The sequence below is a fragment of the Bactrocera dorsalis genome, chromosome 1, assembly GCF_023373825.1.
Source record: "Bactrocera dorsalis isolate Fly_Bdor chromosome 1, ASM2337382v1, whole genome shotgun sequence".
Lineage (NCBI taxonomy): Eukaryota > Metazoa > Arthropoda > Insecta > Diptera > Tephritidae > Bactrocera > Bactrocera dorsalis.
Window position 1 is genome coordinate 113,902,332 of NC_064303.1, and position 16,022 is coordinate 113,918,353.

General features: G+C 35.1%; 1 protein-coding gene across 1 annotated transcript in view; it reads left to right on the forward strand.

Moving 5' to 3' along the window:
* LOC105229373 (mucin-3A) overlaps positions 1 to 16,022 on the forward strand; it is a 125,160-nt gene that overhangs the window by 76,114 nt on the left and 33,024 nt on the right. Inside the window, exon 5 of the mRNA XM_049461082.1 lies at positions 7,945 to 8,076. Coding sequence (XP_049317039.1) covers positions 7,945 to 8,076 — 132 coding nt within the window. The remainder of the gene's footprint in view (positions 1 to 7,944; positions 8,077 to 16,022) is intronic.

Below are 16,022 nucleotides of genomic sequence, written 5' to 3' on the forward strand. Positions count from 1 at the left end.
CTTTCTTCAGTTTATTTGAGATCACTAAAATATGGCGAAAGATTAGCAGACCATTGTCGTCGCTTAGTGAGTGGAAATACAATAAATTTCGCGATTCCTCTAACTCCAGCATCAACTCCTAACCCTTCCCACAGCCACCAGCAATAACATACCTTTTTTCTAGCTCTACATTGAGTCAATTGGACCCACTCTAAGCAACTTCGAAGGGCAAAGTGCATTCTTTCTTTGTTATCATTAGTCCACTGCCCCATAGTCGTTACTCTTAACTTTTGCACCGAAGTTGGATCGTTTTATTAAGCCAAAGCTTGCTCGGAGCAAATTTTAGTTTTACATAATTCGTTTGGCTTCGGGTATCCGTTATGAATGCAATTGTTTGGCTTTTCACTGCCAAATTTTTTACTTTACTTTGTGCCTCTTCCTTGTCTCCAGCGGCTGATTTGCATTCGCAGGTCAGTACGATTTTGCCCGAAAGAATAATAGAAATTTACAAAGAAAGTTGATTGTGTTCATTCAAATCATTGAAATGCAGCGTAATACAATTGTCCCGACTGGAATCTCCACTCAGTTGAAATGCTTGCAAATGTGCGATATGTGCCATATATGTACAATGGCATACTGACAGCATTTTACAGTTTTGTATGCATGTACTGACATATGTACAACAAATATATTCTCTTTTTCACTTGATTCTTCTCTATTTTTCTTTTTCGCTATATTGAATAATTTTATACCCAAAGGCTCAAGTGAAGTAAACTTTCGCTAGCAGTACTTATTTCAAGGAAAATTTTACGAATTAAAAAATTTTTTTGACTTGCATTCATAAAAGCTTATGGTCTTCTATAATAAGTTGAAGTTTGATTAAAAATACGAAAATACTTTTTCGACTACACAATATATGTAGAGATAGTCTTCAGTATCTTCTGCTTACTTTAGATATAATAAATATATATCCAAAAAATATTCGGTTCCATTTGAATTCAGCGCTTTCTTACTTGCTGTCGTATACGCCCATACATATACATTTATGTAAATTGAATGGGTATGTGGTTAGTTTTATTCTTCTTCTTTTTGTGCTATTTTTATAACAGTATTTTTTTGTTTTATTTTTGTAAGCTTAATTGAATGTGCAATTTCGCGATGCGCCGCTTATGGGCGTACAAACATGTGCATACATACATACTTATTTCCTACCAGTGAGGCAATTTCGTGTGCGGAGTTATTTCAATTACGACTACAACTAACTGGTGCCATAAAGGCTGGTTGAGAATTAATTCTAACGATTCAGAAAATGATTTCATTACATTTTGCATTTCTAACTAAGAGTGTTTACGATTGGAATATACATATATTGGGTAGTCGAAAAAGTCTTTTCGTATTTGTAAATATGAACCATTTTGGTCTACCCCTTTTTGCCATTTCTCCGTTAAAGAAATTATTCCATCATAGGACTGCAACAACATCTATTGACAAAATACGAAAAGACTTTTTCGACTACCCAATATATATGTTTTCCAAAGAAGCAGTCTACAGTTCTGCATAGATATAGGCAATTAAAAATAGAAAATTTTCTATTTTAACTTGAAATAAATCTCAAATAATAATGATATTTTCTAACCCCTTATTTAGTTGGTGGAATGTGGACTCATCAGTAGTGCTCTGAATCCAAGGCCTTGAAGTCACGCCGTTGGACGATGGCATGCAACTAGTTACTGCGCAAAAACCACCAAACTAGCTTACCCCTGGCACAGTCACAGATTTTTTTTTATTTCTTTATTTTTCCTGTTTTCGGTGCTTTTTCCACGCTTCGTTAACATATCTCAGCCAACGTTTCGGCCAAATTGATTTTTCATAAAAATCTGTGCAGCAGCGCACAAACAACAGGCGAAATGCAAAAACGCAAACGCCATCAGCGGCGCTTAAAAGCCTTCCACCATAACGCGCGCGAACATTTTGCAACCCACACGCTGAGCCGGTTAAGCGTTCAGATATCTTGATTTGAAGATCTTAGCGCCATCACTTGAACATCGGTATCGGTTACAGCGCGGTTATCGCAATACCTTAATTGCTCTCAACGCTTTGATTTGTTTTGAGTTTATTGAAAGTCACACCACGCAATTGTCGCCCCGCTCAAATTGCCACGCTGCGTCCACGCGGCGGACGGACACTTCATTAGCAAGGCGGCCTACACAAACATTTTGTTTACCGCACTTGAAATCGCAGTAGCTGTTGTTGTTGTTATTATTGGGTTTGCGGATATAAGTATTTCTATTGATATACTCGTAGAGATGTCCATATATGTTGACGTGTAAGCGCTGAGTTGATGCTGCGTTTTGTTGTCGTTTTTGCACAATTCCTTTGCCTGCACAACAAAAGCAACAAACAACTTATTTGCAGCGAAGATTTGTTAACAAAATAAACAGAGAAATCCGCTGACGCTTAAACCGATTGTGGCCCACACGCAAAAATCGCTACGAAATGCACTGGAAAAATAAATATTGGGTAGTCGAAAAAGTCTTTTCGTATATTGTCAATAGATGTCGTGACAGTCGTATAGTTCCAGTGCTACCAATCACATTGTGTCATACTAAAAAAAATTAAATTCAAGGAAGTTAAAAAAAAGAGAACAGCTGTTCAAAAATTTTTAAAAATACGAAAAGACTTTTTCGACTACTCAATATATCGTAAGTAATTCAGTAATCTTTAATAATTAATGCGTTTTTGCAATAATTTCGTTGAAAATAACGAAGATAATTGTTATTTTTCAAATAAAAAACAAGAAAAACCGTTAACTTGGGTGTCATCGAAGCTACAATACCCATCACAGGTGCTTTTTTAATAAAAAAAAGTTGTTTATACGGAATTTTTATAGCAGGTATATGCTATAGTGGTCCGATATCGGCCGTTCCGACAAATAAGTAGCTTCTTGGTGAGAAAAGGATGTTTGTATAATTTCTGGTCTGTTCAGGGTATTCGTTTCATATTCAATCATTGCTTTCTAAAACTTTGCCTATTTCAATCATCCACTCATACGATAATACTTGTATAAGGAACTTTTCAGAACTTTTTAGAAGAGTAAATTAGGTTTTTTAATCTCAGCGGTGGTCCAGCTGCGCCTCCGAGTGCTCATATTACACTAAAGTCGTGTAAGATTGGTCGTGTTTTTCTTCCGTGTATCACTGAACAAGTTTTGGCCACGATCCTAATCCGGCTCATTGGCTCTCAGTCGGCTTAAGCTTTTGTAATGGAAATCAAATTATGGTGTTATGGGTGTGGGCTTAACACTTGCATGACCACATTAAAAGAAAAGATCCAAATTTTATAGTTTGCTGAGTGGTACTTCTCATAATTCCAGGCATAGTTACATAAAAAGCATATTATGAATATATATGAACGTATGTAGTCGTGAACGGGTTCATATAACATACTCATGAACGCTCCCATTTGTTTCCATCAGGTAGATTACTGTGCGATTACAATACATACAGACCAAAGAATATCTCATATAATTAGGTAAGAACTTAAGTGCTCGAACGCTTGTTTAACATTAATGAGCGCTTTATGAGCCAATTAATCAATCATAATGAATTAAGCACGCCTTTTTTGGGGCCAAGAAATTGTAGTTGCCTGAAAGAAAACGAGAGCAGGCACACATGCGCATTTTTACATACACATTTGAGACTGCATATACATTTGTACATATGTGTTTAAATTTTCAAACCACCAAGTACGGTAATTTACCTCAGGGTAGTTATTTCATTGCGCACCCATATAATCTGGTTAAGTAGCACATCTAGATTTGTTGGCTGCCACAGTTGTCATAGCCACAAAACAAAATTTCACTAGCTCAGCGGTTTCACTTGTTTTCTCCATAATTTCATAGTTTTTATTAACGCGCATATGTTATTGGTGTACATACGAGTGTACATAACGTGCACTAACTACAATAAACTCACAACTCAAAAATTTTTCAAAATTATTTTTTTTTGAATATTTCAATTCATAAAGCACTTTTCAGGCTACTCCAGAAATTTCATTGGCATCAGTATCATACTAAACTTGAAAATCGCCGTTAAATTTATTTTTGTGTTGATTGCCAGCTTGCCTCTTGAAAATTTATGGTTTTTCGACTTATGACTTTTTTGTATAGAGTGTGCGATTTATAAAATGTTATTAGCTTTATACTAAAGCGCTTGAGGTGTGCCATTATTTGGTTAAATAAACGTGCTTAACTAATTCTTAGAAACTTGCGAAAGTGTTGCACAAACAAGGGAAGTCATAAATTATAGCAAGTCAACTTGGTGGCAAATCGCAAGCTCTAACGACTCAGTATCGCCTTTTAAGCACACACAAACGAGTGAGTTAAGCTAATTACGCAGCTAAATATTGTGCTGATGATTCGCCTAAAAAGGAGGTTTGAAAGCTGAATTTCGAACTTCATGACCTTTCTGAAAACCGAGCGAATTTGACAAACGAAAAGGGCTTTGCTTTTGGCGAACAAAAAGATGGTTGCTCTCAGAGATTTATCACTTTTTAGTCATGACAGTCTTGAAAAATGAATTTAAATGCAATTTTTTCATGATTAATGTACTAAAAAACTTTCGTTATGCCAAAAACTAATATTTTGATTATAGAAAGTTCAACAAACGGAATAAGAAATTTATTTAATATTTTTACGATCTTCTCAGTATATTCTTACAGACATATGATATGAAGATATTTTTTAACTTTGTTTTAGCCTTAAAGATTGTTTTTATTAATATTAATATTTGCATATTTATACATATGTACATATTTTTATATATGTTCATATGTAAGTGCATTTTTTCTTAGAACAAAGGCGAAAACACAATTTCTTCTTTAATTTGCATTCATTAGCCAGCTTTTTGCGATTTTTTTGTTGCTCCGATGAGGTCATTTGATACCTTCATTTTGCGCGTTTGCGTTAATATCTTTGTTTTTACTTGTCCACCTATCACGACAGTGACAATGCCAAACAAATTCCTGACTTAATATATGGTCATGAAATTTACAAAAGTCTTATAAATAAACACATGACTTAAACAAGAAATTAGCAATTTTCATATGCACATAAATACATACATATACTTGTAGATAGCAATGCAAATTCATGCAATTATTTTAAAATAATATGCTCCATTACTAAATATTCGAATCTTTTTTAAATATATTTTTGCTGGGCAAAAATTAGTAAGACTTTTTAGTTCAATTTTCGCGTGAAGACCCATTCGTGCAGAATTTCTGGTAACGAAATGTTCAGAATATTAGAAAAGGCCTTTGAGGGTAATTATTTGTCGCGAGCAAGTGTTTCTGATTTGTACAAATTATTCAAAAAGGGGAGAGAACGCTTTGACATCAAACCATGTCCGGTACGACGATCAACATCAACTGATGATCAATACGTCAATGAAATAAATGAGACTTGCAGAAAAAGACGATCAGTTGGCCAAATATCGTGGCAAAGGTGAGCCGAAGCCGAAAAAAAAATTCGTCAAAACAGGTCAAAAATCAAAGTTAGTTGACAGTTTGTTTTTTAGTCAATTGAAGACATTAAACGTGAATCGCTACGCGCAGTGAAGGCTATTCCGGAAATTCACTTTAACAAATTTAACAAAATGTTGGAAAAAATGTTGGCAGAAGTGTATTGTGAAGGAGGATTACTTTGAGGTGGATGATATAGATTTCGAACAATAAATTAAGAATTTAAAAATTATGAACAAAGTCTTATTAATATTTGCTCAAAGTAATATTAAAAATTTCTCACATTTAACTTCATCGCCGATCTGTCGGTTAGAAATTGATTTCTCTGCTTAGGTATTCTGCTTACAAAAAGGTAAATGTCGAAAGAATCCCATCACCCGTATTCTATGGAATATTCAAAGATGCTAATTAGCTGCATTGCTGTGTATTGTAGCTGAACAAAAACCTGATCCAACAATCAGCAACGATCTGAGCGCACATAGCGCGCTGGAGAAAATAAACACATTACGAAAAATGCTCTTAAACGGCCACACATGCTCTCTTTGTTACTCTTAACCTTGAAGTGGAGGCAAAATTATCGTGAGTTTTGTCTTTACACTTCTTCGCTTGCATTTTCTTGCGTCCGCTCTTGCATGCGCTCTCCCTTCAGTTGTTTTGCCTCTGCTCTCTGCTTTCAACTTCATATTTACCGTAGGTTCATTCATAATTATCGGTGTCTCTGCTTAGTTCCCTTTGTTCTTAATGTTTCAAGCAAACGTTGCTTGTGTTTTTGTTTTGGTCTGCAATCAGGTGTTAATCGTTTGCTGCCGCTAAGTGTTGCTTGTTGCACCGATTCGGCAGGTTGCTTTTAACTCGTTGCATTTGAATCGCACATAACTTAAATATTTTAGTATTTATAAGTATATGTTTATTTTCAAATATTCTAGAGATTCCACATTCGAAATCCATATCGAGCATTAGAACAATAACGGGTTTGGCAATAAAATAACCGATTGCGTCGATTTGTTTGCATTTATGGCCTTACGCTCCATTTGCGGCAACATTGTGCTGTAGGCCAGTAGCAAACACACATACATTCAAACATATGAGTATGTTAGCGCTTGAACACGATTCGACTTCCACACGCTTCATCATTTCTTTATTGCACTGTAAAACTGCGGAAATAAGAAGAAAGGTAGTAAAAACTCGATTGCTTTCTCAGGTTGGACTTACTCGTACACTCACTGCTTGGGCTTTATGCCGACTTCATGGCAGTTAATTGCCCAATTGACCCAACATTTTTACTTCGCGGTGATTAGCCGGTCAAGCCGCTGTGCCAGAACGCACCAATAAAAAATTTAAATGCGTTAGAAAGTAAAGGCGAGCGAGAAATTTAGAATTAACTACTCGCATGCATATAAATATATGTATGTATATACATACATACATACATATGTATGAGTATATAATATATTCGTTGTACGCCAGCAACTTTCCTTTTCTATCACTGTTATGGCAGAAATGCAACACTGTAGAGCAAAAATTTTGAAATGTGTTCAAAAACAGGTGTTTCGGCAACTGAAGTTTCGGTGTCAACTTGAAAAAAAATCATCTTCGTTTAAATAAAACAAAAAAAAAACGACAAAAAATAATCAACTTCACCTGTAACTCTTGCCAAAATACCTCTAAAAATTCTTTGTTTACTAGCAAGTATTTGGACCTCGAAGCAAATCGTAAATTTATAGTGCGGAATTCTCGGGTTTCTTCTGTTTTGATTTTCGTTTTAACCTTTTGCTAACTAAAGTTTTATTAGAAGTATTAAAAAGCATAACAACTACAAGCATATGTCCATATGTGATGACGAAGCTAGCATTGGAGGCGTCGTCCAGCGGTCCGCAACTCAATGAGAATTCGGTGAAAATAATCATTGCAGCGGGCGACAGCAGCAAAAAGAGCTCTTCCAATCTGCTGCATTGGCTGAGGCGAAGTGTGCGACGGGGACTGTTTGTGCGAAGACTCAAAAGTAAATAATTATTTGTATCCGTAAATGTGTATCAGGACGAACACGTGGTTTCGTGTGTAAGGTGACAAACAACACTGCACTAGGAATAGCAACAACATGCAACAAAAGTGTGATTTGTGTCTATGTTGTCTAAACATGTGTCTGCATTGAGCGTTACTCGATTTTATCAACATGTTGACGCAACATGCATACTGCCTAAATGTATGCAACGTTTGCGAGCAATTAGTTCACTATTTTGTGTTTCATGAGATTCGAAGATTTTCTAGTGTGTTTTAAAAATTATGAATTTTAGTAAATAAAAAATAAAAATAGTATTAAAATTTTCGGAATATGAAACAAAAATACAAGTAATATTAAAAATTTCGTATTATAACACTATTAGGCAACGAACAAATCATTTTGTGTAAAGCAATATATAATTGAACTCTTTTTTCTCATTTCAGAAAAACGTTATCCTTCACAAAGTGTTTCTGCCACACCTTCGACCACATCTACGGCAGTCAGCACGCCCACGGGAAGTGGCGGTGGAAATTTAAAAGTGAAAACTCCGCAAACAGTGAAAAAAATTGTTAAAGGTGAGCGCACTTTGGTTACTTAATATCGATTTGGTGAAATTTAGCTACTTATTTGAGAGTTATTTTTAAGAGTTTAATAAAATAAGGAACTTAAAAATTAAAAAAAAAATTATTTAAAATTAAAAAAAAAATTTAAATAAAAAAAATAATTTTAAATTAAAAAAATTTATTTAAAATTAAAAAAAAAAATTAATTTATTAAAAAAAAAAAATAAATTTAAATAAAAAAAAATATTTTAAAATTAATATTTTTAAATTAAATAAAAATTATTTAAAATTAAAAAAAAAATTTAAATAAAAAAAATAATTTTAAATTAAAAAAATTTATTTAAAATTAAAAAAAAAAATTATTTAAAATTAAAAAATAATTAATTTAATTTTTTTTTAATTACTTGAAAATTTTTCAAATATATGTATAAATTTATGCAAATAGTATTTTAAATATTATTGAATGGTAATTTTCGTAATTTCCACTTTCATCAATGAATCTAATTTTAACAACCATATAAATTTCTTAGCAAAGTGTGAATAAAACCGACAAAAAATCTCAAAAATGTTAATTGCTTCAAGCAAGCTGCTTGTGCAATCGAAATCAAATCGAATTGCCATTTTCCATGCAAACTTATTAAGGGAAAATTCATTCCTTTCGGCTAGCATTGTGCCTATCTGATTTATAAATCCACGCGTAATCGGCTTGCTAGGGACGGACAGCGTTAATTTGACAAATGTTTTGACACATGTCAATTAATTGAGCAAAAGCGTGTATAAGTCGTATAAAACGAAAGGAGAATGCGAAACAAACGAGGCAATTAAAATGAGAATGAAGACAACAAAAGTCAATTTGTACCCACCTGATTTGAACGCCTACTTCACTGCGGAACACCAACGAACGCAACGAATAAATCGATTAAGAAAGACACGAAAGGTTTTTATCAACCATTCATTTTTATGTATTAAAAAGCCGGGAACGGTTTTTATTAGCCCTCCAACGTTTTGTGGTCTCCACTGGCTTTCATATATTTTATACACAAATCTAACTGCTTTAGTAGAAAAAGCGTGGAAATCATTCAAAGACATTTTCAACACAAACCACGCCGGACGTACATACATACATATGTATGTAAGTAAGAGTAGATATGCGTGTGCGTTATGGCGACTTATAACCCTTTTAGAGATAAGTGCAGTTAAAGTCGAAGACAAAATATATTAGAGTGAAGATTTATGGCTAGAAATCTAAGCGACAAGCAGGCGTAATGTGAAGATGTTATCATCTGTTGGACACCGATAAATGTGGGTCTAACGCAGTTACAACTTAATTGATGGGACACCTAAGACGAACGCTCTGCAATCTCTCTTTTATGAGAGGGTTGTGAATGAAAGCCGATTTTGAGTATTTTAATAAATTAGTACATACTTAGAGCTATATTCCAAATATGGAAGACTAGCTTTTAAAGTTCATGTCAGCTGTTCATACATCAGAAAACAGGTTTCTCCAGCATAGCTGTTGCATTGATTTGTGCTGGCATGCGTTGCACACACTTCATTACTTCATCAATTTACTTAAAGTTGGAAAAAAAGTTAATGTAAACACCTGGAAAAGTTATGAGGTACACAAAGGCACGCACACACTCACACACAATAACCACAATTTGACAATGCTGACAAAAAATGTGCGGTCGCTCCAAATAACAGCAAACAAAGCGCAACGCCCGTGCCTTTTGGGGCCAGCATGCCTTCTGGGCAAGCGTGACGTTGCTGCGGCGTTATTTACTTTTAATTTGACGCAGTTTATGGAACGCGTTTGAGGTAGCTTGTTTACTTGCCGAAAAACAGTTTATTGCTCTTGATTACCGCCGTTTGCTGCGAAATGTAAAAAGCACAGTCACTAATACAGACACCAGAAAATTTCATTGCATTTTCGGTAGGCAATATATAAGCGATTTCAAGTTGTTTTTGTAAAATAAAACAAAAATAGCAAATTTTATATATATAATGTGTATATGTATGCACGCGTGTGTCCGGTAAACTAAAAGTGGAGCAGTTATGGCATACATATAGTATGCATGTATGTGTGTATCAGCGTATCTTACATTTTGCTAAAATAGCTTGAACTTTGAATTAAGTGTTTAGACAATTTTATTGCTATTTTTATGCTTAAAGCTATTTTAAGCTACTGTGAAGCTTTGCAGTACCGTTTGTACTATTTAATATGCTTATTTAAAATACTAATGAACTCATTTCGACATTTGGTGCCAAAAAAATAATTATTAATTACATGATCATATCATGGTATGCTATGCTATGTCAATGTCTGCGACTCAAACCAAACATTTTGGGCAGCTCTTATTATTTTTTATAAAATTTAAAAATATACTTTGTATGTATGGACATATAAATAGCTTCTTAATTAGTTTTAATTTGTGTTAAAAAATATATTGATGACCTTATGGGCATGTAATTATGTTTACGTACACATATGCAGACATAATTTTCGGATGCGCATAATTATTAATTAGTGTAACGGCAAATTTAAGCTTATGGCAAACAGCTTCGGAGTTGTCGATGCGTCTTCGGCGGCGTTTACACCATACAAACAGTGAATGAATTATTGCGGCTGAGTATTATACGAACGTTATGGCACCTTAGCGCCGTCTCACACTCAAAAAAATGTAGGCATTGTTTCGTATATTGATTCGTGATCGCATATTGATTCGTGATGCTTTCACCGATTTTTGTTTTGACAAGAAAATTTCATTGCTTATGCAACGCAATGATACAATTTTCACTGGAATTCAGAATTGCAGACTAAAAAAAATTTACAAGCGCTCTTGACGCAGATATGTTAGACGAGTGTGAATACGAACAGAGAGGGAGCTGCTATTGATCATTTCAATCCAAGCCGCCTAAGCGGTGAGAGTTGATCGGAGTTAAGGTCGATTGAAAAGTCCACGGGCTGCCATAAAAAAAATTCGTTATTTTATTCAACACAGCCCTTCAGGGCTGATACAATGATTATAGCGACCTTCCAACTTCTAATTACCGATATCTGTCCTCAGAACTATTTTGGAAATAATAGTCACGTAATCCCTACACAAAACTCGGTGCGGTGTGACATAATGCCATGTGACACATGCTGACAGACACAAAGTGCTCAATACAAAACCGTTCGCTTTCAAAGCGAGAGTAATGCTTTTGGCACCTCCTCAACTCAACGACATCGCTTTTGCTAATTCATGTACATGCAATCATTCGCATTTGCAAGCTATTGCAATGGCATGGCGAAATTATGTTGTGGATAAAAATCTGGTAATGCATGGCAACAGCCCGAAATGAAATTGTAACGGTTATCGCTTGGAAAAACACAAACGCCGTTATCGCTGCAAGTTGTAAAAATGGAAAACAAGAAAATTTGTTCAACAAAATAGGCAGTTGTAGCGCCGTTATGTTATGTTATGGCAAGTTGCAAATTGTATTTTTATGGGCCTGTAGAGTTAATGACTTCGCCAGCCGGCCGCAGCAGCGGCAGACGCCTTGAGTGCCACCAACTTGCGCTCGTTACGGCTTTACGCACCTTAAACACTTTTACTTTTGCTGAAAAACAAAAATTTACAATTTTCGTTCGTTTTTTTTTACCAAACCGTTGCAAGTACTTGTAAGGTTTTGTTTCGCTTTGCAAATTTCACTAGTTTTTTCACGCGTTGATTACAATGCGTAACTGCGGGAAGAGTGCTGCCCGCGGGCGCTCCAATATTTATGCACGTCAGCGCCGTCGTTTGCCGCGAAGATTTCCTTTGGCGATTTCGAACACTTTGTTGCATTTCAAATCTGCGTAAAATGTTTTGTTAAATAAGCGATTTATTCGAATTTTATTTCGAAATTGAATTTTACATTTTTACAAATGTTGTTTGCAGCTATGCTAGTATTGAAAACATTTAAAAATTATGTTTACTGCTGCAATAAAACACCTCTTTTCTGCTGTGTTTCGGTTGTAACAAGCTTGCTATCGTCGAAATCGCTCGAGGAGATTGTAAAGTCACTGGTCTAAAACATAAAACAGCATATCTGAAATTGCAAGAGGGCGTCCAATAACAATTTAAACTCTAACCATCAATTCTTCTTCATGTGGAATCGCCGCGGTGTTGGCCATCCACCTCTTGGCACCGATTCGTCTCTGCTAATTCGCGCTTTTGTGTTAATGTCGGAGCGTAGTAATCGCAATAAAGATTACACAATTGGGCAGATACCAAGCGATAAAAATGCGAATTTCGTTATCACTTTTTAAATTTGATTTTGATTCGTCTTTCAAATCGAAATTTTCGACATTTTTACACTTTTCAAACGTATATTAATATTTCTCTGGTAAACCTCAGACAAGCATTGCCACAATTTCGTTATTGTCTTCTAGATGATGACAAAGCCGAATATCCCGAGAAGTATTAATGATAGCGATTTTGAGCTCAGATCTTTTTTATAGCAAATAAAATTTCCTACAAGTTTGTCATGAACATTCTTTCTGCAGCTCTTGTCATTTACGATATAAATACAAAAAAATGCAATTTTCATGGAAAAATCAGGTTTAGAGCCCCGTACTATCTCGCCGGTGTGAGTTACGACTTTGTTGCACTGGTCACTTTTGTAGAGTGAACAATTCTGAGAAATATGCGTCTAAAGTCAAAGCGATATCATAAAATACCTCTGATCTGTAGAAATTTAAAGATAAAAACTCACGATTGTAGTGTATTTTCTATGGGAAAAATTTACAGGACTTGGACCAGTTCTTAATGTTAATATTAAGGTCTAAAATTTTCAGGGAATTTTTTAGGATATTTCCATGGAAATTTCGTGACGGGATTGAAAAAAATTAAGAGTTCAAAAAAAAAAAAAACACCCTAATATATACATATGCATATAAAAATATAGAAGTACAAGTAGATGTGAAGTGAACGCATATTTAAGGGCTTAAATTTGTAATTAATGCAATTATTGTTGCAATATTACACATATTACTTACTTGCTGGGAGCATTTTAATTAAAAGTTAATTTAAATCAAAATATTGTGTTGAGCACAGATTAATATTTGCTAACACATACACAGATACCATATATGTGTACGTATATTCTATGTTTACAGAAATTTTAATTGCCTCTTGATATGAAATATTTATACTTTCGTACTCACATACGTGTGCAAGTATGTATGCAGCAGAAGTCAAATTGCCTTCAAGCCAATATAATTAAAATGTATTTCCTATATTGTGGGCGCATACTCACACGCCATATTTACCGAAGAAAATACCGAGTATAATTGCAGTTATTGTGAAGAAGCATTTGAGCGTAAATTTGCAGCTCCCAACAATGTTGGCGGGTGGTGAATTGCTGATTGCAAACACAATTTCATGCCAGTATATACAAACACATATAACTACATATAAACATATATAAGTACAACAAACATAAGTATTTGCATTTGCTAAGACCTTCTTTCTAATAAATCAAAAACAATTTCGAAAACGGTTGAAGAAAAAATTTGGCTGCGATTGCCAACCTGCTGCTCGATAACACATTTCTCTAGGCGGCATTGTTTTATGGTCACAACTGATCATTATCTGCATGCTTACGGTGTTTGTGTGCGGACCTTTGTATTATTTGTCTGCATGCCTATAAAGGTATCACTTCGCTTCAAACTCGGCCATTGTGCTACGTGTGGAAAATTTTAGTTGCTCTCGAATTGTTTTCGAAGTTTCTAACACAAATTTATTAGTTGTTGTTGTTCAGCAGTGGTATAACAATAAGATCTAATGGAGGCATGGACTTCTTTCACGAAACGAACGTTCTACATAACTATTCATGAATATAGCTACAGATAAGGGTATTGTGGTGCTTCTTTAAACAGACAAGTTTTATCATCATCTATAAATCCACATATAAGAAGAATTTGAACTGTTTTCTGATAAAAGCTGAAAATATTGATAGAATTGAAGAATAAGGCTGAGTTTGAGTACACCCGAGTTTGAGTAACTGCACTGCATCTTTCGGAAAATTTTGAATAAGAAGATAAAACTAATTTAGAAAAAAAAAAAAAAATCTTTTAGCGCTCAGTAAACCCACACTGAACTCATCTCGTGATAAAAATATTTTCTTTCTTCATTGTACCTGCATAGAAATTGGTTATCATCAGACAATGACACTTGTTAATAAGTGTGGGGTCTGCGGTAAAAGCGCCGCCAATGACAGGTAAAAAGCTCGAATTGTGCTGCGGTCATTAAATGTATGTATTGAGTTTTTATTAATTGGCCGCTTTGAGAAAGCGATTGTAAAAGTGTCACCAAGAAGTCATACAAAAGAGAAAGAAAGAAAATGAAGTGAGTGAAAACAGTTTATAAAGCAAAAAGCTAAAATATCATAGAGTCATGCACAGAAAGTATGAACCGCCAGCGTTTGGCTTGTGAGGGATTTCGAAGAACTATTCAAAGTTACCTAGTGTGTTTATAAGTGTCACTACATGACTTAGAACGCCTACAAAAGATGAGATGAGCCATAACTTATAAATAATAGAAAACGTTTTGGAGGGCTTAAGAGCACTGAAATGTAGTTTTTTTCAAAGTAGTTGTGGTTGTTTTAGTCTAAATGTTTTCGTATGTTCATTTAACAATCGCTTTTGGTAAACAGAGGCGTAGATAAAAGGATTTCCATGTATGTATGTATTCTATAGATTTCCATGAATATTTCTTTTAAATGTTGGCCGCGGCTATGTCTCAAGTGACCCATTCGTTGAGTCTAATTTTTGATGATGATTTGAGGACTTCGACTGGTAATTGGCGAATGACACTAGTGATGTTTTGCTCAAAGGTCTGAATCGAACCGGGATTGTCCGCATAGACTTTAGATTTTACATATCCCCACGGGAAAAAGTCTGAAAGTGTGATATCACGCGATCTTCGTGGCCAATCGATCTGCCCAAAACGTGAAATTATCTGCTCACCGAAGTGAACTCTTAAGAAATCCATTGATTGGTACGTTCTAATCGGCATCGTTTTTGAAGAAATATGCACCGAAGATTCCACCAGCCCACAAATCACACCAAACCGTTGTTTTTTCTAGATGAAATGGCAGCTCTTGTATCTTTTGAGATTGCTGAGCCAGAAATGAGCCTCATTGCTGAGAAACATTTGGAAAATCTTCTTGAAAATTTTCAAGAGTTCCTTGAGCGAAGCGAAGTCGCTTGGGAAGGTCGAGGGGATTATTTTTAAATACTAAAACATATCAAGATTGGCAACACTGCGTTGTAAGAGGGTAATCAGCTGACTCGTTCCTATAGAAAAATTAAAATTTCGCAGATATCTCACGTTACGGATGGTAGAAGCGGGCGGCAAAAGCGGTGGTGAGTATTCATTTTCGTATACCGCGTCTTTATATGATTTTTGATTTTTTCAGTAGTTCACTTAATACTCGTAAAATAATCGATTACTTTTTCTAAGATTCTAAGCACCTTTTCTTGTATTATTTCGTACATACATACACGAAGCATTTACGCACTTATGTGCTACATACGCATGTTTATGTACATATGTACATATATTATATATGTACTTGGCCATAAAGTACATACTTATTTGTAGCAACTTTATATTTTCTACTGCCATTTTCGTTTCGCTGGCGTTCGTAACATGTAAGCGCAGAGTCGTATGTGTGAGCGTGTGGCGGTGCATTGAGCTATTCCATTTGCAGTTAGTTTGCCTTGTCAGCTGAAGTCGTGATCTAGCTGGTTAGTCGACTGTTCGACTGTTCGACGAACCGACTGACTTCCTGCCTGATTGAGCTGCGGTTGGCTTTTTAACTCACTCTCGACCATTCAGAGCAACACTGTTTACCGCTACGAGTCATTACGGCGAGCACCACTGCTAATTCCGAGGCAGCAGTGTGAATCGCTTTGTGCGCGTTGCGATT